Source organism: Mauremys reevesii, linkage group 7 (genome assembly GCF_016161935.1).
Source record: "Mauremys reevesii isolate NIE-2019 linkage group 7, ASM1616193v1, whole genome shotgun sequence".
NCBI lineage: Eukaryota > Metazoa > Chordata > Testudines > Geoemydidae > Mauremys > Mauremys reevesii.
Genome location: NC_052629.1, coordinates 10,713,927 through 10,741,041, shown reverse-complemented (window position 1 = coordinate 10,741,041; position 27,115 = coordinate 10,713,927). Strand labels below are relative to the sequence as shown.

At 39.0% G+C, this 27,115-nt stretch overlaps 1 protein-coding gene across 3 annotated transcripts in view; it reads right to left on the bottom strand.

Annotated features, from left to right (window-relative positions):
- Nucleotides 1–27,115, bottom strand: part of VTI1A (vesicle transport through interaction with t-SNAREs 1A) — a 330,836-nt gene that overhangs the window by 116,084 nt on the left and 187,637 nt on the right. For 2 of the 3 annotated variants that reach the window (XM_039546824.1, XM_039546825.1), the window contains exons 6-7: nt 16,340–16,410; nt 11,361–11,422 (exon numbers count right to left, since the gene is read on the bottom strand). In XM_039546824.1, coding sequence (XP_039402758.1) covers nt 11,361–11,422; nt 16,340–16,410 — 133 coding nt within the window. Of the gene's footprint in view, nt 1–11,349; nt 11,423–16,339; nt 16,411–27,115 lie in introns of all 3 variants that reach the window. The other variant, XM_039546826.1, reaches the window with a different exon arrangement.

The window sequence follows — 27,115 nt, the reverse complement described above, 5'->3', positions numbered from 1 at the left end:
TCTACTAATACAGCCCAATATGCCATTAGCCTTCTTGGCAACAAGGACACACTGTTGACTCATATCCAGCTTCTTGTCCACCGCAATTCCCAGGTACTTTTCTGCAGAACTGCCGGTTAGCCAGTTGGTCCCTAGCCTGTAACAGTGCATGGGATTCTTCCATCTTAAGTGCAGGGCTCTGCACTTGTCCTTGTTGAACCCCTTCAAATTTCTTTTGGTCCAATCCTCCAATTTGTCTAGGTCATTCTGCACCCTATCCCTACCCTCCAGTGTATCTACCTCTCCCCCCAGTTTAATGTCATCCGCGAACTTGCTGAGGGAGCAATCCATCCCATCATCCAGATCATTAATGAAGTATATACAAACAGGCTTTCAGTTCAAATTATGTCTAAGCAGAGCAGTGCAATTCGAGGAAAGAATTTGGTCACAGATGTTCCAATCTTAAGTAACCAGTTGATCCTTTGCATAGGGCAAGACGAAGACGTAACTGTCCAGTGCTGGAAGGTGCTTTAAGTCACACTTCATCTAAAATCCAATCCAAATGCTTAAAGTTTCCTTCTTGAGCGGATAATGCAATTTGTTTTAATATTGCCAAGTGCAAGTTAAACAAAAGCTATTACATGATAAACGCTACATAGAGAGATCCTCTGGGTGAACCATGTTAGCATTCACAACACAGTAAGTAAATATTTGCAGAACGCGCACAGGTCACTGAAAAACTCCTTTACTATTTTCCTCAGCTGGAGAATAGGAATACCAGTTATGAGCAATTGTGCACAGACACAACTCTTTAGCACATATAATTGTATAAAATTCCAAGTAAAATGCAACACAAAACCAAAACCATGTTTATAAATCAATTACTTACAAAAATGAGTCAGACCCTCAGCTGGTGTAAATCTGTGGGCATCACTGACTTCAAACTGATGATTTACACCAGCTGAGGGGGTCTGACCCCTTGTGTTTCCAGATGCAAAAGCATAAACTATTCACATTGCTTCCACTATTTCTCAGCTGTCCCAAAAAACAGCAATTAATAAGAATCTACTGGAAGACAAGGTCACTTTTTTTACCCGAGTTAATGAATCCAATTATAGGGGAAAAGGAGTACTAGTACTTACAATTTGAGTTTGTCTCAGACAAGTACGTTGCAAGATTCTCTCTTTTGACTAAATCATTTTCTCATTATCCTCGTGTAAATCTGGAATATCTCAACTGATTTCAATAGTTACTCTAGGATTTACAGCAGTATTATGGACATATTATAAACAGTAGTTTAAACTGTAGGAGTGAAATTTAAAGAAGTTCTCCCACGTCCCTCAAATCTGTTGTTTAAATCCTACTGTGACTTTTATAGGCCTTCTTGATCTGAATCGAATCTTCCACAGTAAGGTGGAAAATGTCTAAAACACAGGAAAAATAAGCAAACCCTTGTACCCCCTTGTACCCCCGACCACTAAGCAGACTAAACAATTTCACATTATGAGACCCCATTTTCTAATTCAGGGCTTTGTTATTCTTCAAACAGCTGGTTGGCAGGTTAGTAATGTGTGAACATTTTTTCCCCGTGACTCAAAGGTCCAGTCCAATACATCTACACATGCTGCTCAAGGACATAAGTTCCACCAAAACAGCTCTACTCTCTTATCTGCAACCAGCTTTTTCCAACTGATCTTGTTTTGCTTGGCTGTTGATTTAATCGAGAAGAGTCACCATTTGAGTCTGCAAATCCTTGTTCAAATGAGTAGTCCTTAGTGAAGAGTAATCCCATTGATAGCAATAAGAATACAAGGTGTAAGAACTGTTCACTTGAGTAAAGCTGAAAGGATTAGGCCCTGGTTTTAGAATACCCCATTTTTCTCTCCTAACTGACTCAAGTGAAAACCCTATACTCTAAATCAGTGGTCATCAACTGGCAGATCAAGATCGACAAGATCTCCGGCCACTAAAAGTCCGGTGGCACAGCAGGGCTAAGGCCTGCTCTGGGCCTGCACTGCTCCCGGACGCGGTCGGCGTGCCCTCACGGTGGGCAGGGGTCTCCGCTCACTGCTCCTGTCTACAAGCATCACCCCTGCAGCTTCCATGGGCTGGAAACGGGGAACTGCACTCAACGGGAGCTGCGTAGGTGGTGCCTGCAGGGAAAGGCAGCGCGGAGCCATGTGCACCCCATCCCTCTGGGGCCGGAGGGGCATGATGCGCTGCTGACTGGGAGTTGCCCAAGGTAAGTGCCACCCAGCGGGAGCCCACAGCCCTCCTGCACCCCAACCCCTGAGAGCCCTTCCGGAGCCAGCACCCCGTACCCCCTCCCACACCCCAACCCCCTGCCCCAGCTGTGAGCCCTTTCCCAGAGCCAGCACCCCATACCCCCTCCCACACCCCAACTTCCTGCCCCAGCCCTAAGCCCCCTCCCAGAGTCAGCATCCTGTAACCCCTCCTGCACCCCACCACTCTGCCCCATCCCTGAGACCCTCCCAGAGACAGCATCCTGTAACCTCTCCTGCACCCCACCACTCTGCCCCATCCCTGAGCCCCCATCTGCACCCAAACTCCTGCACAGAGCCCACACTCTGCACCTCTTCCTGCGCCCCAACCGGGATCCCCCTCCTGCACCCAAACTCCCTCCCAGAGCTTGCACCCCTCACCCCATCCCACACCCCATCCCCCCTTCCCCAGACCGCTGAAAGTGAGTGAGGGTGGGGGAGAGTGAGCAATGGAGGAAGGGGGAATGGAGTGAGCGGGGTGGGGCCTCGGGGAAGGGGCAGGGTAGATCCTGGGTCACACTTAAATTCAAAAAATGATCTTGTATATAAAAAGGTTGGAGATCACTGCCCTAAATCCTGAATTCTTCCCCATAGGACTGTTTTTTTATTTTCTCTCTTACCTCATTTCAGAATAGCAAAACTGACATGAATTAAAAATGAAAACTAGCTCTTAAATTCTAGGTAATAAAGGGCAAGATTCTGATCTCACACCAATTTTGCATCAGTGTGAAGATTACACTGTTTTTAACGGATTTGGTCCTTTAAACCAGTGCATGATCAGAACCAGAGTCTAATTCTGGCTTAACTCTGCTTCTACTGAAGTCAATGCTAAAACTTCCATTGACTTCAATGGGAACAGATTAAGAGGAATGCTGAGCATGTCTGGAAGTCACAGCCATGATGTCTAAATCAGCTTCTTCAAATGATGGAACTCAACAAACTATGTCCATGGGGTTGTCTTTTGCCTACTAAACACCATCCCTATTCCCTTCTACTTGTTCCCCAAATAAGCAGAACAGTCTGCAATGTAGACAAATGGCTTCATAAGAAAAATAGTTGTAATTCTTGAGAATATTTTTTCCTCCCTTTCTAGATGGGTGAGGTAATTTTTTTTTGTTTTTAATTAGACCGGAAGAAGAGCTCCATGTAAGCTCGGAAGCTTGTCTCTCTCACCAACAGAAGTTGGTCCAATAAAAGATATTACCTCATCTACCTTGTCTCTCTAATATCATAGGACACGGCACACATCTTTTTATAAAGATTTAAATATCTAACAGATTTCACATTTCAAATTTTGGTCAATTTCCTATTTTCTGTCTCACTCCTCTCTTCATACTGAAGTTTCAAACAATGGAAATTCAATATTCTTACCCGTTGTGTCTCATCTTAAGCCAATTCCTGAGCTCAGATATACAAATGCATAACGCCAACAAATTAAATAGTCCCTGCATCTGCAAACCTCACAGCAGTCTGTGCACAAAACTGTAGTTCAGCAACATCTGAGCTCCTAAATGTTGCATGTTAGGACAGCTATGGATTTCTTCTTCATCTATGCTCCAAAAATCCCACAAATAAGGCTGACTTGATGAAAAGTGGAGGTTACAATTAAGCTTTGTGTACCAAATATTTATATCCTTTAGACTCAGAGAAGTGCAGAAAAAACATATTTCCTAAGCACCAGGTAGAACACATGAGCCTCTTTAGATGCAGTCACAGAGATGCTGTCTATCTACATATGATTTTGCTCATCTTTCAACTGACTTGAAGACCAAAGTGTAATCTCTGACAAGGCAGGATTTCAGGCAGCTGTGATTATCTCAACAGGACTTCATGTTTATAAACAAATGTCTTAAATACATTGCCTGATATGCAATAAGTATAACCGTAGGTATATGTTGTTCTGTGGCAGTTACAGTGGGAGTTGTGTTAAAACAACAACATGTTCCTTAATTCAGTGCTGGCCTTAATCGGTACAACATTGCTGACTTCAGAGGAGTTGTGTCCAATTACAAGAACAAATTCCACTTCCAGCTTATGCTAGTGGTTTCCCTACTTCACCCTCATAGCATAAACAATCTGATGAACATTTAAAATATTTTCATTTACTGGTTCACAATGCCACATCTGAGAGAACTCAGCCGAATGCCCGAACAGAAACTAATCATACCCATCGTGAGAAAGCACTGCACCAATTTGCTGCCATGAGCTATGACTTTCCGTGATGTTACAGTTATGGCACATGCCACTTATTTTGGCTACGGCATGTCATTGCTGACTATGAAATGCCTTTTGCTTCACTCCCATAACAAAATTTTATAAACTTTACTGTCTTCTTTTAAGCTCTAATCTCTTAGTGACAGTTAGCATCTCTCAAACACAGTGCAACTAGAGGGGCTGTATGCTATTTAACCTATTTAACTATTCTTGGTATATGGAGTCTAGAATGATCTAGTGTGGAGTAGTATCCATTAAGACCCTGCTCTGTCTCACAAAAACATAACTGTGCTTTCGATAATGCCATTTCCAGCTGTTCAGATGGACAAAGTTGATGGGGGTGGGCGGGAGCGCCGTGGGAGAACAGGAATGGAACAAGTGAGACAGTAATTCCAGTGGGTTTAAAAGGGAGAATGGAGAAGAGGGAACAAAGGCCATTGCCCATAAAATAGAAAAGGGGGAACATCCTATGAAGGTTGTTGAGAGCAATGTCCATAATGGGCTCAGGGGATCAACTGGACACTGGGAAAAAGTCTTCCAAAATAAACTGAAAAATAAAACAGATGACCAGCATATGATCTGCACACTTCTGCCTGAATAAGTGAGTGACAGGCCTAAGAAGTGGCACAAACATAACAAGATTTCAGCTGCATTTCCTGCGGAGAATCTTCAGTGCCCACTGCTATCAAAGGGCATGAAATTTGCACAGCACCATGCAAGAAAAGCACCCTGACTTCCACGATGGGCTCACAGGAAGTTTTTCTTGTGCTAAGTAAAAGCAGAATATGATTTTCGAAGAGCTTTTTATCATTTCCACACATGCAGAATACTGTCTGCAGGAAGCATGGCAAGACCTGAAAACTGGCTGTTAACTGCTCATTAATTACAAGAAATGCATCTTGAAAAATATAAAACAGAACATTTCATATCTGAAATAAGAACACGAAACCCAGTGAAAAGTACACTGATTTTTTAAAGTTCTTTTTAGTACTACTGATACACGTCTCTATCCTTAGGATAACTTTACTCCTTTATTTGACAAGTCTCAAAGGTTTACATGTTTTCTGGTTGGAATTCCTAATAATGAAGTATGTTTACCCTTAGGAATTATGCTGACATTACATTTAAGATTTCCAGATGTTTTCCCTATCACTTCAACAAAGAAATAAGACTGCCTGTTAAAATGGGGAAAAGTGACTAGAATGACCAGTAGTAATTAGTTCTCAGATTTGTTCTGGCATAACATAGGACAAAAATACGTTAATTATTTAAGGAGTACCTTGTGATTAGTTGTGCCACATAGTTTTTCAGTTTCATTTGGATAAGACGCCATATTTCATGTTCACAAAGGAGTAATTTAATATTAAAATACAAACATTTACATTAGTGTAACATTTAAATTACAAATGTTGAAATTCAGGAAATGAAAAAAAAAAAGTAATGTTCTCACAGTAACATTAAAAGCCCATGTTATACATCCTGTGTATTTTATGACATACATTTAAACACCATAGGCTAGTTTGTCACTTTGCAGCAAGCCCCGAGTATGGGGCAGTGCATAGCTGTGTTGCCCAAGGAAAGGACCAAGAGTTAAAACTCTTTCCCTAGCTCCCACTTTTACTTCAAGTTAAGGGGACTGCTCAGATGCGTAAAGTTAAGCATGTGCTTAAGTGCTTTTCTGAATCAAAGCATAAGTCACTGGATTAAACAGACGTGACTTTAGATACATGACTGGAGGCAGACATTTGCACAAGAATGTACCATTTCAAATCACTTTTCAGAGTAGAACAGCACCTTGAAGTGTTCCCCCCCCCCGCACTAGAAAACTGATGAAACAGATTCTACTTAAACTTCAAAAACAAAATTGCCACTGCAAAGCATGCAAAATTTCTGCTGGAAAGGAAAACGTATCCAAAAGCATGACAATGAGGGTTATAAAGACAGACCTAATCTTACATTGAACTATCGCAGTGCATTTGAGATCATAAAAGCTTCCATCAGAATTACTGCAGAATCAAATCACACAGGCTTTGCACTGACAGTGAGAAGGGCTTTTGCTCTAAAGAAAGTTCGATTGTGAAAGACTTTTGGGATGGAAACAAGCAAAGGTGGGTAAACGAGGAACTCCTTTGCACAGCTGTTTGTATTTGAATGTTCTCTCTTGCTATTTGTGAGAGTGGTGATGTGGGCTAGGCAGACAAGGAAGAACTTCTGAGAAAGTGGAGCAGACCACAATTAATTTTCTGAAATCTCAAAGAGCAAAGAGATAAGCAAAAGAGCCTGGTGGATCCATTGCTCCCTAGTCATTCAGCCAAATCATTCTGTAGAGGTGGCGCACACGTCAGACCTGGGAATCAATTTCCTTAAAGCTGGATTCATCTCATAAATAAAGACTAGTCCTCTTTGCAACAATTGAAATATTTGAAACCTGCCAGGAACAAGAGCAACTTGTATAAATGGTACATTTTATTCACAAACTGGGGTGCAGACTCTCAAGGGGGTTTCCAGGGCACTTATTAAATATAATGAAATTTTGAAATGTTGAAAAATAAGTGTAGGACTAAAAACCTTTGGAGTTCCAAGGGTAGACGAAAGTTTGGCTATTGGAAATCTGGGCAGTTACAGCCAGATATTGCTGGGAACAATCTAAAAGAAGAAACTCAAACACCTTTACCACTGGGATAGAATACTACTTATTCCTGGTTTTGCTAGTGGTGGCAATTCATACACGTGTTGGAAATTCAGATAATTTATCACCTGAGACTTGTATACTTCTTGCCTCATTTCCATCAGCTGGAGCTAATGACTGTGTCCTGTTTAAAATTAAATTTAAAAAAAGGTCCTTTTATATGGGCAGATGTGTTCATGAGTTTTCCAATACATCTCATATAACAACTCAGAAGATGAAAATCTGAATTATTAGAAGGTAGAGTCATAATGTCAGAAACCACGATGTTCCACAAGGGAAAACAATGCGTCATTTTGGAGAGTACTAGATACTTTTCGTAATAATGATGATTTCAAAAAAGTTCTTGGATTCTACAGCTCCTGAAATAAATGAATTTAGAGGAAGAGTGGTGCCGAATGCATGTGCTATTGAGAGATTCACACCTAGAATATTTATTTGGTTACTGTTTGATTTTGTTTATTTCCCATTAGGCAGTGTGTGGCTTGGAGACTCTCCAAAGAGGTTATCCCAAATCTTTGTTAAAAGCTTTTCATGGCTTGATCATGGACAAAAGAAAGGCAGGGAAATTGTGTTTATCAAAATGAAGAGCTCTCATAATGTGTAGTGGGATTTATACCTTTCCCTCAATCTGTCCAACAAACTGTGACTTGCTAAGATCATGTAAGAGGTGGAGGCGGAAGGATGGAGGACTCAGATGGGGCCTCATTATGAGATTTGGAAAAGTTGCATTATCTTATGTGAGAATCTGTTCGTTGGAAACTACAATTGGAATTTGGTGGCCTAATGTTATGTATTGAACATTTTAGATTTATCATTGTATTAAATTTTGGGTGGTGCCGAGACCATGGATAAGTGACAACCAAAATGAATAATTAAATAGTCCCTTAGTCACTTTGATTGATCTTTGCAAATTCTTATCAGTTGGCTGATCTTCCTAATAGTGAACTTTCTAAATACAATATGCGATTTTAGATGCAATCTCAGTCTATGTTCTTTTCAGGATACTGAAAATACCTGCATATTTGGAAATGAAGATGGATTACATTCTAGTTTAAGTGAGGAGACAGTTTTTAAACATTTATCCTAGATCTCTCTTCAGCTGAATACCCACATGCAGCTATTTGTGCCAAATTAGCAGTAGGTAATGAATTCTGATTCATATGAGGCAGCCGTTTGCTGTAGTGGTTAGAGCAACAAACTGGGATAAGGAATTCTATTCCTATTCTGCCACTTGATTCACTGTGTGAGCTATGAAAAGTCATTTAATCTGTGTCAATTTCAGTCCTCCAGCTGTAAAATAGGGATAACGTTTACTCGCCTTTAATGAAAGGTTCTATACAGCTGAAAGGTATTTACTGTCAGTTTGGAGCATAAATCTGCATTGAGGTTCATAAAGTAATTCCTTACTACATTTGACCATGCTCACAAAAGAGGATGGTTGGCCTTTCCCAGCTATAGAAATATGAACAATTACACTCAATACATCACATTTGTAATCACCAAGGCAGGTGTACAACTTCAAAGAGTAACAGCAGATTCATACATGATAGCAGCCACTACAGTGTTCAATTTAACAATATCTTTTCTATCTGATAACTGTGAAATATGGCCCTCCATCATTGTTCTTTATTGGTTCCAGCAATTCAATGAATGTCTGTGTGGTACTTAGTGGGGTAAGCAGTACTAGGACCCAACTGCCAATCTATGGTAATTATTTTCCTATTCTTTGCTGACTTCCTGTTTTTATCTCTTGTGATTGCTCCTCAATGGCTAAACAACATTTAGAAGCTGCTGAGGCTGGGATACTGCTAGACAGTTTTTTCATTATAGTCATGAAATATTATATCACTTCTGATACTACCTGTTTGCTAATAATGTCCTGAGAAAATTTTCAGAGCGTCTCCTACTATATCAATTACCTCCACATGGGCAACTCCTTATGCTCATCTGTATGAATTGCACAGATATACCCTATTTGCTTGGCCTAAATCTTAACCTTTTAACCAGATGGGTGATTCAGTTAGGCTTTTTCTTTTTTTTTTTTAAACAAAGAAAGAGAAAATCCACTGCCCTTCTGACATACAAAAAACATGTCTTTTTAGTGTTTGACTACATAATCCATTTGTTGGAAAACAGAGCCTCGAGTATATTTCACAAAGGTCATATTTTTCATTTGGTTTATGGAACACTTATAAACTAGGACTCCAAACTGTGATTCCCAAACACAAAACAAAGTCAAAGGTTACAGCATATGTTTTTGTTCCAGCCTCTTTAAATTACTTGCAAATGTATTCAAACACACTGTGAGCAGATACTTTATTTTATTGAAAATAACAGACTACAGAGTCCTGTAAAAACAAGGCTGAGGTACATCAAGCATAAACACGGAAAAAATACATTGGTTTAGAAACCCATAAATCCTTATTTGAATCTGCCAACCTGAAAGCCAAGTAAAGCCCGAAAAAACTATTTTTCCTAAATGCTATGTCTGATTAAGCCATACTATTAAATGACAGCTGAACTTTAACATTAATATGATATTATTTAAATAACTGCATGATTTTTTTTACACTAAAAATGATGAATGATTTTTGGACAGCTCAATTGACATAAAGCAAGAAGCCCCTTTAATGAGATTTGACAAAATGGAGACATATGCAGAATATTTGTTACAGCTCATGTCGCAGGGCCCTTCCTGGGGAGGCCATGGGTTTTTTTTTTTATATTGTCTACAAGCACTGAAGCATCTCTTTCAATTGCCACTTCCTTTCTCCATGGATTTTGAATTTAGCTTGTGTCATTTACATATTACTCTTAATCACAGAGTTTTGTATGTTATGGTTCAGAGTTGGAAATGTGAGAAGTCTGAAATGGAGGCACGAAGTGCAGTTATCTTAACCTTTGTCAGCTGGGTATATAAGGAACTAAGAAAGCTATTTTCTGAAGGAGACTTATGGAGAGATAAAGCTTGCACTGAAGAATAACTTATAAAATTCCGTTTGCCAATATTTTCCGAGGCTAGCGATTAATCGCTAACTTAGCTAAAACTTCGTGGTTTTTTTAAAAGAACAAATACACACTACAAAAAAGCTTGCATGTTGTGAAGAGCAACTTAGGAAGCGTCAGCTCATATCAACTTCTTGTGGAATAGTCTGTGAATAACCTATTCCTTAAAAGTATCATTCCTAGCATGTCCGATGCCACCTATAATTAGGGTGACTATTCTTTATGGAGCCAACTATGACGCTAGAAATACAGACATCATAGTGCTACAAGTGTACTGCTTTGCTGAACAGATAACTCTATGTCCAAGGATTCCATTGGCTAAAACAAGCTTTCTGGTAAAGGTATTGATTTAAATTCAAGGTGGCTGGAAATCACTGAATATCTTTCTCATCCTCCCTAAAATCCCAAGTAGATTTTTAGGATGTTGCAATTTTTTTCTTCATACTTCACTTTAAATCCCAAGGATACATTTCCATAATATTACACCACACAGGAGAAGCATGCTCAGAACACAATGTTCTAAAAAGGGTGTCTCCCTAGTATGTTCAAACTAGAATGAATTATTTTAAATTATGCTCTGAGTATAAATTGTGTTATAAATATAAAACAATCAAATTTAAACTAATAGGTTAAAACACCTGACTGTATACCCAGAAATAATGCGTTCTCTATTTCCATTAAACAGCCTATTTTTAGAATAGGATAAAAAATGACAAATAGTTCAACAAAGGAGCCACACCGCCGATGCAATTGTACTTATCCCGTTAGGCGTGGTGCTCTGTCCCCCTCTAGTGACACTTAGCCCAGCTACAGATTGATGAGTCTTCTACAGCTTTGGCTAATGGCCATCTAGCTTTTAGCTTTGCAGTAGAGGCTCAAACCCTAAGCTTCAGAGGTCCCAGGTTCAATCCCGCCTGCTGACAACCAGGGTCTGTTGGTGTTACACAATGGAAAACTATTTTATAGCCAACCTAAATTCTTTTCCTAGTTTGTGCAAAACTCCTATGGTAAAAACGTCCCTCACATCTGATTTTTCCTCAGTGAATGCTTGTGTCAACATCAATATTTAGTTTCAAGAGATTCTATGTACTGGATTGTGAGGAAAAAAACATGCAAGTTAGCCAAATGCTGAGATATAATTAAAAATAATAAAGCAGATAGAGACAGAGGTATCCCTACCTTGTCCTTACCTTCGCAACATGCCAGTTAGGATCCTGGAGCTCTTCCCCAAGTTTGCATCTGTTTCTCTAAGCTGAGGAGAAGAGGGTTATATTAAAACAAACAAACAAACAAAAAACCCACATACACTCCATTAAGTACAAACAGAAGAGAGTTCTATTGTACATTGGTTTAATCTTCCTCAGTTTTAGCTCGCATTCAATTCTAGTAAAGCTCTGAAATTTAAGTGTAGATTTTTCCCCCTTACATAAAGATGAAATCTGTGAAAGATTCAACAGTGGATGTAACAAAAAGCAAAGGCTCTACAAATAAAGATCTGAGGAATAAAATGCATTACAGATTGGTATCTATATTTTCCAGTGTGTCTGTGTGCGTGTGTGTGCACGCGTGTGTCATCTGTCCTATGAATGTTACTGGGAGTTGAATGAGGGTACCAAGGGATGAGGAGATACTCAAAGGGTTAGCTATCCTTGTTTTTTCACATGCTATTCTTTCAGTTGTTTTCATAGATGCTCCAGACAAAGCAATCTGAAGGAAAAAATATCACAGAACAATGTCATATTATTGATACAGTGGAAAATACATCTTTAAAATATTTCCATAGTGCTTCTACAGCAAAGTTTTACCTATTTTAAATATGAAAGTAGGAACTAATCTTACAGTTTATAGCAACTTTAATTGAAACGGATCCCAAAACACTTTATAGATTGTGCAAACTACTAATATATGGGTGTATATGAGATTATATATCATATTATAATTATATTATAATAGCTTTTCCCACCCCTTTGGTGGAAAAAGGGTAGTGGTCTAACAGTGCTCAGCAACACTACATATCCAACTGAACTTAATTAACTTGCTTGTTATAGAGCTCTATAGTAAACACTGCATTTTAGGCAAATGTCAGATTTAAAAGCAGTTTTCAGTACAAGAAAAGGAAGGCTATAGAGTCATTCTCACTATCTCTCTGGCCGAATAAATATTTAAGTATTTATACCAAGTGAAACAACTCAAACAGGAGAGACTAAGAGAATAGCCCAGAGAATAGCTGGAGAGTAGCTACCCCAGAATAGCCAATAGCCTGGTGCGTAAGGCATTCGGGTTGAGGTGTGTGCTCCAGAGAGGGGATTCAAACCTAGTTCTTCTACACTGCAGCTAAGTGCCCCTGCCACTGGTCTACTGGATATAAGAAATGGGGCACTACCATGGAGGCCTCCTCCTCCTTGGTTTTGTGAAGTGCCTAGGTCCCCTTGGGAATTTATCACCAGATTTCCTTTGGTTTTTTAAGAAAATGGTTAAAAATGCCTAAAATCAAAACAAACCTTTCATTTTGGGTTGAACAAAACATCAAGTACGACCCAAAACTGTTTTTGTTTTTTGGAATTTTCTATTCACCGAAAATGCCCAAAAATGTAGGTTTCAGGTTGACCCGAAATGAGTATATTTTTTTCTTCAATTTTTGAAACTGCCAGTGAATCAAAAACTCAGCTATTTGCACACCTCTACTGTCTTCTTCACAGACAGACAAGACAACAAATTTGCTGGTTAATCCTGGTTATTTTACCATTGTAAAAAGCATGTATCTTAAATTTCAGTATCGGACATCAGATGGGAAGGACCCTCCTCAGTCATTGAGTCCTGTTTCCTAGTGTATCTTTTCTGCACTGATAGCAGTGTCAGGAATAAAGCTCAGCAAAATCTAACAACTCTAGCAAGCCCTTTTCTGAAATGCATCGAAAACTACAACAATTTTCTCGGAAGGGGAACAAGAATAAAAACACTCTAGATACACACATGTACAGAGACACCATGCAGTTGAAATTTAAAGGGGAAGGTGAAAGAGAAACTAGCAAATTTGTTAGTTTTTTTCCTCCCCACTTGATGAGAGAAGACTGTTCTACAACCTGCTTAAGCAGGTGCAAAAATAGGAACTGAGGGACTGTGTTGGTGGGGAACCTTTATACCCTCAGTTCTAGATTACTTAGGTCTTTATATCAGAAGCTTGCACCTCCCAAAGGCTGCTTGGAATGCCTCCATGGCTCATGTGGCACAGTGACAGTTAACCACAAGAGAGGGGATTTGTCTGGAGAGTTCATGAAGGAGACGGGTATATGTGTGTGTGTGTGTATATATATATATATATATATATCTTCTGAATTTTACCACACTTCATCCAACATTTACTTCTTCATTATAAATTCAGATGTAATGGGTTGCCTGATGATTCAGCAGGCAGGGCAATCAATGCCTTACTGCTATCAGAGACTTCGGTTTCGGAGACAAAACATATTCTGCACTATCAATCCATAAAAAGTAAAAGGGCAACTGTAATCAGAAATCTCCAGATAATGAAGAATTTTCGCTATCACCCAACAGTACCTATTGAATACCTATTACATAAAGTGCATCAAGAACAGCTTCCATTTTCTGATCTTGCAAATATTTACTATCATGTTTAATGCTCCCCACTGAAAGTAGTTGCATTCACCACACTTAGTAGTAAATGACTGCCAGATAGGACCTTTAGTTATGAATGTCAATGTTACAGAATTATTTTGTGGTTCTATTATTTAATTAAATGCTACTAAAGAAGAACAAAGTAGAAGGATAGGAATAATTGACACTCCCACACCCCCACTTCTGAATGAAAAGGCTGGACTTTGTCCCACTGCTTTGTAACCAAGAACCATGAGGTGACAGGGTGTGTGCTTTGTTCTGGGAAGGCCACGTCATGGGCATTTTATGATGCATAAAGTAAAGTCTAGCTGACTCAACTTCTGGAAAACCAGATTAATCCAGTATGACACATGCAACAGAAAAACGGACTTGCTGCAATTTTTTAAAAGCTCATTACAAAACCAAGTTTTTATCTATGCCAGAGGTGAACTGTAAGCAAATGTGTGTGCTTTCCAATTGCTCTTTTATTACGTGTAATGATACGCTCAAACACAGCAGGTCAGAGGAGGAGGGTAATATGGTGTTTTCCCCTCCTTCCTTTTGTTATAAAAAGACGTTTTCTGCTTTTTTACCTTTAAATATTAGGTACTAACTTCCCTCTTTTTGCTGGAGAAGTTTGGCAAACCTGAAAGGTAAAATCACTGCTCAAGGTAATGATTCTTAGATTGCCACTATCCAGGTCTGACAAAGTTCTGTAGCAAAATGCGGGCAGTCAGGACCTGATATTCCTAAGGTAAAAACAAGCGGAAGAAAAATTAGACCAAACAGGCAAACAGCCTAAAGGAACAGTAAAAACACAACCTCTTCTCTTCTGCATTGGCAGAAAAACCAACATACAGATTTTCAAATCATAAATACACTTATTCTAAAACAAAATATTTCCAAGGTAGCTCTTCCTCCATTTCCCTCCTAATACATGAACTCACCGATGAGTGCAACAACTGATGACAAAAAAAACCCAGCTATGTCAAGCCGGAGAATTCTGTTTTAGCTGGTTGCAATATCATTAGTTGTTGATGTACAAATCTAAAACCTCAAGCATGGCTGGCAAGTGAAGATAAAAATGGACATTCAAATAATATGTCTTGGTCATATATTGAATAATCTGTTATTCATACAGATACATTGGGATACATTGAGGAAAAAAACCCTTTGTTAACTTTTTCTGTGAAATTGGGAAGGATGATCTTGTAGTTAAGGTTTGACAGACTTCCTGTGTGACCTTTGGCAAAATGGGTATAACAGTACTTCCTTTTCGAAGGTGCTTTGAGATGAGAAAATGAAAATCTAGACAAGTGCACAAGTTTTTAAAAATTTTTTATTTTAAATAGGAGAAAGAAGGGAGAAGAAAATAAATGAGGTATTGGTACTGATGGAGTTGAGTGGTATGGTGGGAATTAGAAAATCTTCTCTATTTTATGGATAATTTTGTATTAATCCCTAAAACCCGGAACCCTGCCCACTCTTGGTAAATTAAATGACTCTTGGTTTCCACCATTTCCTTGGGAGTCTAGTAAATCTCTTTGTGGGATAGTCTTCCTGATATGCAACCTACATCTTTAATTTCTTAGATCATTCCAAATATTTTTAGTTATGTTTCATATCAATCTTAAATTAATGCACTCCTTGCCATCTATGGAGTTTACATTTTTCAAACAGAGGGAGACTAGTATAATACCTTTAATGTTTAGCCAAGCTATATACCTCTATCCATACATCTAACTAATTTAAACTTTACTGTAAGTAAATTCAATCAATTAGTCAATATTTTCTGAATAATGAGGGGCTAAGAACTGAATGCAATATTCCAGTCCAGCTGAGTCATATCTCAGTCCTATAGAAAAAGTCTATTATCTCCTTGCTCTGTAACATGATGCCTCTGCATGTGTAGTGCAAAGGTATTGCCCACTGAGGGACAACGGCCTCCATCTTTGTTTTTTTAACAATTTAGAAAATGGGATACATAGAGATGTGAGCTAAGATCACAACCTTCAAGTGGACCTCATGCCACAGACATATGCTGTCATTTTGATCTAACGGAGACCTGAAAACAGTAACTAAGAGGCATATAATGGACTGAGTACTAGGAATTTGAGGTCTTCCATTTCTGACAACAGGTCTTTGGATGGCTTATGACTCGAGGCTCACCAGTCAGCTTCCTAGGAAAATTTCATTCCTTCTTGACCTTGCTACAGGCGGGAACAGGAAGAAACTGAAAAAAAATTGGGCTTGAAAAAATTCCAAGACATACATTTATCAGGTCTGATTGCGGGATTGGGGCCAATTTCTTCCTTGCAAATGCAGACCCATAGACTTCAATGGGACTACTTGTACTAATCAAGAGTTTGCAGGATGAGCCCATATTGGACTTTTACTTTTTAATAAGTAGTGATGGGTTGTGATTACATATCGTGATAGAATAGTTGACTTATTTAAGGCTTTAATCCATGTACTGGATTATTTCTGATTGCACAGTGAACTTGTCCAAAGCACACAAAACCCTACACCAACAATTCTTTATCGTCAAACTTACCCTTTCCCGAGAACGCTGGATCTTCTCTCTGTCTTGGCTCAGGTTTTCCAACATTTCCTGTCCAATCTGCTCTGCATTAAAAAAATCAAAATGTAAATCATGAAAAATACAGCTTTTCTCTGTAAGCCCCAACATGCCAGGTTACATTCTAATAAATATATTTAAAGAAAAACAGCACCGTAACATAGGAGAGAGCCTAATCACTCCACCTAAATGGAAAGAAGAAATAAGTAACAAGCTTTAAATGTCTTAAATAGCATAGATATGAAGAGGTAACAATCAAACCAGAAGCTGTCACCTTGACAGTCTAATGAGATAGTTTAGGCTACAGGGATTCATGTTCACCTTTGTTCTACACAACAATGGCAAGAAGAATTTCATACTTGCTCTGAAGGGTGGGAATTCATACTTCTCACATGTTCTTAACCGTTGTCTCTCCCCTTCTTTTCCCTTGCTGGGAAATATCAGGAACTTTTTACTAAGAGATACCAGCACAGTTATGGAGCTACTGAAGGCCTCTCCCCTAACTCCACTTGCTACTAAAATGAAATTCTGTTATTTTAGTGTTAACCCCGCCTGCCCTCCCCAACACAATGGGTGTTTTGCTTTGCTCCACTGATGGCACATCAGGATGTGTCTAGCATTTCTGGCAGGCTTGGAGATGTGTTCTGTTGGGTCTCAGTATTTCTGATAATAATCACATTAATCGGTTGGCATCATCTCTTGTTTATACTTTGGCTGGTTGCTTCCATAGCCCATACTGCATTAAATAATTGCAGAATTATAGGGAAAATTCAGGCTTCAAGACATAACACAAAAGCTGTGAACAAGGCCAGGACTTTCCTTCTGAAATAACTTTAATCTCATGTTAACCTGAAATAGCTATTACAGATATGCACGTATAAGAAAATACCACCTAGTATATAGAAGATATTTCCAACTTCAGAGCGCTATCCAAACATTAATTAATCTTCACTACATCCCCCTGAGGGAAGAAAGTAAGTTATATGATCCCCATTTTACAGAAGGGGAAATGGATACAATTTGCCTCAGGCCACATAGCAAGTCTGACACAAACATTCGTTTCTGACTTCCAGTTCTATGCACATTCCTTTAGGCTGCTCAGCCTAGCTGTGCCAAAAAGAGAGTAACCAAATCAAGTATATTGTATATTTCTCTAAATATCAAAACCACACGTTGCTATTGCTGTGTTACTGAATTGTGAATAAGCAAGATCTTGACACTAGATTCTTACAATTGTAGAAAGAGACTGACTCAGAAAAAAAATCAGTAATATATCAACATAGCAATACTTACAATTTTAAATGGGGACATTTTCAGTACATGATCCAACTTTAAGCTGCCTTAAACTTTTTTGAGGCAAAGAAACCCTGGACATCTGCCCCCGCACCCCCAATAATAATTTCACTGCACAGTGATATATATTCTGTCAGCTAAAGACCAAAAATATTCATTACAGTTTATTTTGCTGGATCCGTTGCCAAGTACAGTACAAGTAAGATAAATATTTCCTCAGATATCTGACCACAAATTGACATCCCCATTATGCTATCTTGTCCCTGCTGGCTTGAGCTCTTTACTTTTAGCTGTATATACAATGCCTCCCAAAGGTGAAATGTGGTAAGATATGTGGTTACTGAGTTAAAAAGCTGTAAGGTGGAGTACAGCTATACAGATGGTAGAGTAGGAAAAGTGACTCAAGGCTCATCTGCACATATGTCCCATAACCCACTGGATGAAACTATAATGTGCTTATCGTCAATCGCTAATAAAGCATTTAAAGTATTGGACTACATGAAAGGATACATATATTCACTGTATTTTTTAAGAAAAATATCTTTTATTTAAAAAGTAGAGTAAAACAATCAGCCAAATTCGAGCAAACTAGTGTCAGCTGGAAATATTTATTATTCAAAATTTGGTGTGTGTGTCTGTGTGTATAAAAAGAAGAGTCAGGAGCAGATTTTCTTTCAAAGGAAGAAATAAAAAGCACATTTGCTAAAATGGTCTGGTATTTCACAAACAAGACTCAAAAATATCTTCGTAGGATGCAGCTATATATTTTTATATGCCAACTTTAAGAAAGTTACCGTATTTTTTCAAATCTTTTTTTCCTATCAATGGTATGTTCACATTCTTAGCTTTTTATAAGACAACATGACAACAGCGTCAACTGTAACAGAGTAATCCACCATCACTTTGACAAATAGTGTTTCCTCTCATTGCTGATGACTGAAGACATCAATAAATAAGGAAGGAGAGCATGTCAGCCAGAATATCACAAAATGAATTGTTGATATGATACTTAGGGATTAAACCTTCAGCCATGAAGTTCAAACTGGCACAGGGGTCCGAGAACTGAGAAAGCTGCATTTCCTTTCCAACAATCTCTACAGATACATAACTGGATGGATCATCAATTTTACAGGAGTTGTTTTACTCTATATGCACTGCATTTGATGATCTTTGGCCCTTTTTGGGCAAAAACAACAGTGTAAGTTGAAAGACTAGACCTAACGGAGGTGACACTAGAATTCTGGCTACCAGTTTGAGCATCATAAATTGAACCCTTGATCTAAGCGTCCTACTGTACAGCTCTTCCACTCTCAGAACTTTCACCAAAATCAGTGAGACTTTTGCAGATGGAAGGTCAGCCGAGTCAAATCAATAATGTTTAAAAAATAAATACATGTAGAGAAATGCACACAGGTAAATGATATAAGGCACCTCTTCACTTTTCTCCAAAATTGCAGGATTTCCGTGAGCAGGGCAGCAGCAGAGTTAAGCTCTTAAATAGAACAATTTACTACTTTGATATCATTGCTGTGTGTTTGCTATCAGATGACATTATATTCCTCAAGTATCAGAGGTGTAGCCGTGTTAGTCTGGATCTGTAAAAGCAGCAAAGAGTCCTGTGGCACCTTATAGACTAACAGACATATTGGAGCACGAGCTTTCGTGGGTGAATACATCCGACAAACTGGGTATTCACCCACGAAAGCTCATGCTCCAATACGTCTGTTAGTCTATAAGGTGCCACAGGACTCTTTGCTGCTATTATATTCCTCATGTCCCTGATGTTTTCCTGCCAGTTCAAACCTTCACCAATCTTAACATGTAAATGTATGCATTTAATCCAGGATTGCATCTTAGATTTTTCAGACTACTTATCTTGTTGAATCAATTACTGAGCTACTACAATTACACACAGTGGCCAGTTTTATAAAGTATGTTGTGGTTCACATGCAGGCATTTAGGACCAAGACTAGAACCTAAGAGATGTCAGATATTGTAAATGTGCTGTATTCATGGAGCCTTATGTCAAGATGGTAAGCTCTTCTGATCTTAAACTATTTTTTGTGGGGGAAGGAATGTGCATGTCCGTGCCTGGGTAGTGCCAGGATGCAACCAGTAGATGTGACACAAATAAATCAGAATGATGTTAAAATTAACCTAGGCCAAGTGAGATTCTGAAAGTGACCTAAAATTATGTTCTAAAAATTACAGCTAAAACATCCTGAAGCAAAGGCGTAAAAAACATTTATACCGCTGTAATTTATGTACTAATTGACACAAGGCAAGAACAGTCAATACACACATCACAACATAGCTTAAGAATGAGATAATGAACAATAATAATAATAATAAAATACAATCCCGCACAAAGACAAAGCCATCATTGAACATCAGGCTTAAAAGGACAACAAGTATCAGACTTCCCAGGCCACACATTTATTTTGCCTTGAACTGTTAAAATCAGGTGGGGGAAATCAACTGCTTCATCAATGAGCAATTTGTCAATACCACTATTTTCTGTTTGGCCTTCTCAAATGATGCTTAGTTCTATATGGGCAGGCTGTGCAAGCAAAAAGATGATTTCACTTCCCAGAGTTTTGCACATGATCAGATGCATTAATAAAGATGCTTTGATATGATATGGTTGAAGTTGTGAAATGAATAGTCATGTTCATGGCAGCCCCATTCAAAAATAGGGGTGGGAAGCAGTTACCAAATATAGAAAGGAAAAATCAGCAGGAAAAGTATTAATACTTACAAGAGTCTAACAAGATATTGAGGGAATGGAAAGCAAAACAATAAAAATGAAAAAAACATACACAGTTATTTGAAAGCATACCTTTAACAGCGAATCTACATCATAGGTTTAATAGTTTTTTTTTCTGTTGGAGTCTATTATTTTCTTGTTCAAGCATAAAGAAAAACCAAGAATCCTTCCATGGAATTTATAAAATGCATATTTATCTATCCAACAGACTGGAAAGGCTCATTCACAGCTATACTGGTCTCTTGGGTAAATACATTAGTCATTCTTTAAAAATGTGTATTATTGACTTGAGTGATTAGAGAGGCTCTTTCAAAATCAGTCTAGCCTGTAAGGTAAATAAATGCTTAAGTGGTTTGAAACCAAAGAAAACAAGCAAGCAAAAATTGTGTGATGTGCCTGATGCACGATATTACATCAGCATTAAAAAGAATAAAACAAGCTGTATAGGACATCAATTATTGCACTTTTGTGGGTGTATGTGTGTGTATGTGTAAGAGAGAGACGTGCATACATATGACTTGTGCGTATTTTTCCAGGATGCAATTTATATACAAATAAAAGCTCAGATAACCTCTTAAATTAGCTATTTCCAACCTTACTAAAATAGAGATTCTTACACAGTATCTTTCATATCAAAACTTCACCCCTTTGTGTGGTATATTCCTGAACTTATCAGTAAAATGCACCACAGGTCTTGATGGGGTAAGAAAGAGCTGACGATAGGCATGACCAAATTATGGGGAGACTGCTAGGTGGCTTGTTCAATATGACTTCATATTTGTGTTCTACATGCAACACATAGACTTACTAGACATACAAACAGAGGTGAGAGAGAGTGACAGACTGACTGACCACAGAGTGTGAAGTAAAGATAATGTTAGAGAATTAAAAAGGCTGTTTAGATGGTCAGGGCAGATAGGAAGAAAAGCTGCCACCTATGGTGGAGAGGAAGAGATGGTGGGGTGGGAAAGTCTAAGGCCCCACCTACTTAAGTGGCCTTCTTAAATACTGATGATTTCTGGAATCAGGACTTAAAAGAAGCATGCATCAAATCTATGAAAGATCCTGAAATAGGGATGTATTTGTAGCGGGTACTGAAATGGACAGAAACACAGTTAAGATCTTTGATTCTGGAGGTATTTTCTTTTAAGGTCTGTATAGTGGCACAATGGGGTATACTGGCCCTTTAAGAGCAGAGGGTCCAGAAGAATCTGTTCCAGGGGGTTGCAATCAACAAAGGCTCAGGAAATGGCTCTGTAGAAGAAAAGAGGACAAAATGCAGTGAATTAGGAGTTGGATGGAGGCAAAACCCCATGAACCGTTCCTTTAAGGGCATGGGATCAGAGCTCCCTTCTTCTTTCAGCCAATCAGGACAGTTTTCTCTGGAGCCGGGCAGTATCATAGAATCATAGAATCTCAGGGTTGGAAGGGACCTCAGGAGGTCATCTAGTCCAACCCCCTGCTCAAAGCAGGACCAAACCCAACTAAATCATCCCAGCCAGGGCTTTGTCAAGCCTGACCTTAAAAACCTCTAAGCAAGGTATATAAAATGCGTTCTCCCTCAGAGCAGGGGAGACACTGATAAGAGAAGGAAGCCAGAGAGTTAAATTCTAGGGGACACAGCTATGAGAAGTGACCCTGGATCGAGCAGCAAAGAACTCCATGTGGATGCCAGAAAAGCCAGAGACAAACTGAACCTTTGGATTGCAGTAATGGAGTATTTGGAACTGTTTTGGGCATTAAAACAGCCCCCAATGGAGGGTGGTCGGATTAATAAGAAAGGCTGTGGGGGACCTGCAAGGGGCCCTGAAGAGGTAGAACAGAGGGAGGTTGCTGCAAAGGGAATTCTTGCCGTGAGGGACTGCTCAAGTGGCAGCAGCCCTGTTATGGTATGGTTGTCACATTTTGGTCAGGCTAAACTTTGGAGAGTTTGGATTTTGGGAGTATTAAAGAGAGGGAATTACAGGAGGCGAAAACATGAATAAGAATTTCTGCAAAAAGTCATGCTATAAAATATTGTATGTGAGCAGTGTTTCAGAGATGACAGCAAGCAATTTTACAGACTTGGAAAATATACGGGTAAGAGACAAAAGAATTCAGGGTTGAGTGAAAAGGTACCTGACAGCAGAAAGTTAATAACAAAAGGGCTGACATCTTTAAGTATGGTTACATAAGTGGAAGTCCTTATAAATGTACAAGTTTGCAGTTTATTTATAAATATAAATATATATATTTCATTAGAAGAGCTAACAATTAGAGACAGAGTCATTTTGATCTTTAGGTTATTAGATGACAAACAGGTTATTATTGATAAATCAAGGATTACAGGTAATGGTTATAAGTCAATAGAGAGAATATTTGTAAAACATTAAAAGAATGCAGCTTTGTGAAATGAAGAAGTTATGCTATTCAAATGACTAAGTATCTGCAGTAAATGGGATGCTGATGGGTACATACAGGAAAAAACAGAAGTCCAAATGTTATTATTTATAACAGGGCACTGGTTAGATTATATCATAGAAAGGATACCTAATATCAGCTTTGATAAGGTATAAAAAGGACAACCACAATGTTTTGTGCTTTCATGATTTCATTTACAAGACAGGGTAAAAGAAGCTGTCTGGTTGATCCCACTGTGAAAGCAAAACAAAAATTAAAAAAAGTTCCAACCCAATTCCCAACCCACCTTAAAAATGCAAACCTCTTTAAAATAAAATCATTACCATGAATTAAGATGGAAGTTCATAAAATTCACTTTATTGGTCAACAGCAAAAAACACGGTATTTTGCTCTAGAGATCAGGGAAACCAAAAATTCAGACTCACTGTTTTCTACAAAGGATAACAAATATGGAAGAAAAGATATATGCAAAAAGGCCAGACGACATCAATACCTTTAGGAGCCAACTGTAGCAGTTTAAAACCAACACTTCCTCTCCTTCCCCTCACCCTTTCGGGAGTGGGGAGTCATCCGAATGAGAAGTAATAGTAAATGGCGGGGGAGAAGAGAGGAGGAAGAGAGATGACATGAGACAGGCCCAGTAACTTTACCTCTAGTAGCCTTTTCTTTTTCTAGGGCTTCTTACCTTTTCTAAAATTCCAACATACATCAATCTACTGGCATAAAAAGTACCCATTCCTCACTAACTGATAATTTTTTCTGTCTATTTCCATCACACATCTATCTTAGCTCACTTGCTAACATCCTCACGGCATCATTCACAGGAGGTGGCAGGCTTTGATTCGACTGAGGGCTTACCTATACTGAAGTCCAGCCATTGTTCTAGCTATACGCTAGTTCTGATTATCTGCTCCAAAATCCTCCCTTCAAATTTTCTCCTCCCCTCTTAGAGCAACTGTTCAGAAAAGTACCTTGCTCAGTGCAATAAGACAAATAAATATCCTTCTATCCCATTTACAATCTCTAATTTAAGTGAAGTTCGAATCAAGCCACAATATTTTTTGGCTCACTTATTTTTCCTTTCTATTATTCTTAGTGGAAGGGACTGACCTGACCATGTTAGAAACTCTATAGTCCTCTATTTATCCAGACAACAGGGACAGTTCAGGCAGTGCATGCTGCTCTATTAAGGCACCTTCCAGACTGCACTATCTCTTGGGCTGAAAGAGCAGTTCACTCATTTCTTGACTTCTCTGCTGAGCCTGCCTCAAAGGTGGCATAATAGTCACAACCTGATCACATGTGATCTGGGACGAGGACTCCTATGTTCTACTAACTGGATCAAGACTAACCCCTAACTTCACCCAGATCCCCAAGCAGCCATGAGAAGACAATGAATTCTGGCTACATCTAACCTGGGTTGAATTCAAACTGGTAAATAAAGGCTCCACATTCCTTTATTCAACAACTTCATATCAAGTAAAAGGCAATACAAGCAATTATTTTGGACCCTGAGTATTGCTGCCTGCAAAGACTTAAAACAGGTGTGACTGGAAGGCAGGCAACTTGTATTCCAGTTCAGGGCCGCCCAGAGGATTCAGAGGGCCTGGGGTCTTCGACGGCGGGGGACCCCTGCTTTGGCCGTAATTCTGAGACCAGGGGTCCTTCCGCTCCAGGACCTGCTGCCGAAGTGCCCCGAAGACCCGCGGCGGGGGTCCCCCACCGCCAAATTGCTGCCAAAGACCTGGCACTTCGGCGGCGGGTCCCGCTTTGGCGGTAATTCGGCAGCGGAGGGTCCTTCCGCCCCGGAGCAGAAGGACCCACCCCCGCCACCGAATTGCCACCGAAGACCCGGAGCAGAAGCAGCTCTGGGGGCCCGGGCCCCGCGAGAGTTTTCCAATGCCCCCTAAGCAAGTGAAGGACCCCACTCCAGGGGCCCCAAAAAACTCTCATGGGGGCCCCTGCGGGGCCCGAGGCAAATTGCCCCACTTGCCCCCCTGGGCAGCCCTGTTCCAGTTCTTACATCTGGCAGCTTGAGGCTCTGAAAATCATAAGGCTGGCTCAACTTCTGCAGCTCAGTTATCTTCAATGCAATAAACACAACTCAAGGCACAAAAAATTTAATGCAAAATAAGTTAGGCCCAGTAGGCCCACCAGCAAGCAGAAATCAAAATCAGTTTCCCTATTAAAAGGGCAGAAGCATCTTGGAAAGACAAGACACAATTTAAAATTAAGGAGTGGGAGAGAGAGATTTTTAATGCATACCCAAATACACAAAGCCACTAGTACCAATTCTAAGTGAAAACAACACAGCTCGCAAGTATTGAGTTTCAGGTACTCTGTCTGCAACGATATTCATCATGTGCTTTTTTATTATTAAAGGAACCATTTATGAGGCTCAAATAATAAGAACTGGTCTTCTCCTAGTGTTTCACTTTCTGGACAGAGGAAAAGTCAAGAGAAGACTATATCTTACGTTATTTCAGGCCCATAAATGGCTCCTTGAAGCAAAAAAAAGCTCATAAAAAATAAATCCAAAATCAAATATGAAGATATTTAGGTTTATTCAGATTTACCCTCATACCATTATATTAAAAGACTCATATTGATATATTAAAGATTTATCCTGCGTAAACTGAATCTAGAGCCTTATTAGAAAGTCAGAAATGCTGGGAACACAAGCAAGCACTCTCTGCATGTTTGATCTTTACTACTTCCATAGGTAAAGAGAGCTTTTTAACTGGACTTACACTCCTCAGCAATACATATTGAATGTAAAAGGAGAATATATTTCTTGCTGTACCCACATTCAAATTTGAATGAAAAAATAAGATGCTGGACTTTAGAAAAAACAAAACAAAAGGATTAATTAATTAATTATATTATAAATTATTATTGTAAATTATGGTTCAAACTACTGACCAAAAACTGTTGATATTTATTCTGTGCAAAAATAAAGCCATGCTAAAAATTACATGCGATAAAAAAGAAAATTTAACAAAAACTTTTCTTATACATTGCAGAGACCACAAGGCAAGTGAACAGCTCAGCAACCTAGGAGCTAGCTTCAGTGAACTCGTTCTTTGAATATGAATTAGCAGCGCGTAATCGCAGCATATTTATGAGGCCTTTTGCCTGGTCCTTTTCTCCTGTGAATGCTGTATTATTCATTGCGTGTGCCCTGACCCCCGTGCGCTCCTGTTCTGACAAATCATACTTGATTAAGACAAATCTTTATTAGTTAGCTAGTCAACTTCCCCATTTATCATTTGCAAATCTCATTCTCCTTTCTGGGTACAGTAGAAGTGACTGAGACCATTTCCCCCCATATAAAAATGAAATGCTTGTTACTGACAATAAGTGCAAACAAAAGCCCAGGAGTCAGTAACAGACAAAACAAAGCTTTAATAGGTATAAATTACCAACATGGCCAACGCTAACACAACAGCATATGTTAGCAGGGCTGAGGAAATATTTATTAGCTAATCCTTTCAATAGACTCCTCACTTCCCCTCACCCACTAAACTCTTTCTTGAAAACAAAATGTCATTTATACAAACTGCATTGCAAAGTTGGAGTCTCAAAGTTCTGAGGGTTTTTTTTTAGACTGCTGAGTAAAAGAGATTTTTACCGAAAAGAAAAATCTTTTAAGAGTGGATATATGAGAGGAGGCAAAATGAATTCAAAATTATTCATGAACCTTCAGCTCCATATGAAAATGTAAGAGGCAATTTTTTAAAATTTCAAGAAGGTGGCAATTTTTTAAAACTTCAACATAATGTTAGTGTATTCAGCATGTATTTTACAACTGGAAAAAATCTGTGATGTCTAATGCATGCCATTTTACTCATGAGAGTGGCTTTTGCTCAGAAATCAGAAGGATGTCCCTTCCATCCATCAACGCTCTGCATCTGGAAATGTGATGCCTCCATTTGCAAATAGAAAGATGAGGATTACAGGTGATAGATGGTTTAGGAATTAGGCTGCTACAACAGAGATGTGGGTTCAATTCTCTGCTCTTCCACAGCTTTCCAGTGTGACCTTGGGTGAGTCACTAAGCCTCTCTTCCCTCAGTTTCCCATCTGTGAAATGGAAATAAAAGTAGTGCCCTAGCTCACAGGGGTGTTGTGAGGATAAATACATTAAAAACATTGGGAGGCGCTCAGATACTATGGCAATAGGGGCCAAAGGTATCTAAGATAAATAGAAATGTATCATTATATCAGTGATGTAATACAACTAGTTGACAAATAATTAGTCTGTAAATAAGAAAATACAACTAGTAACTTCAA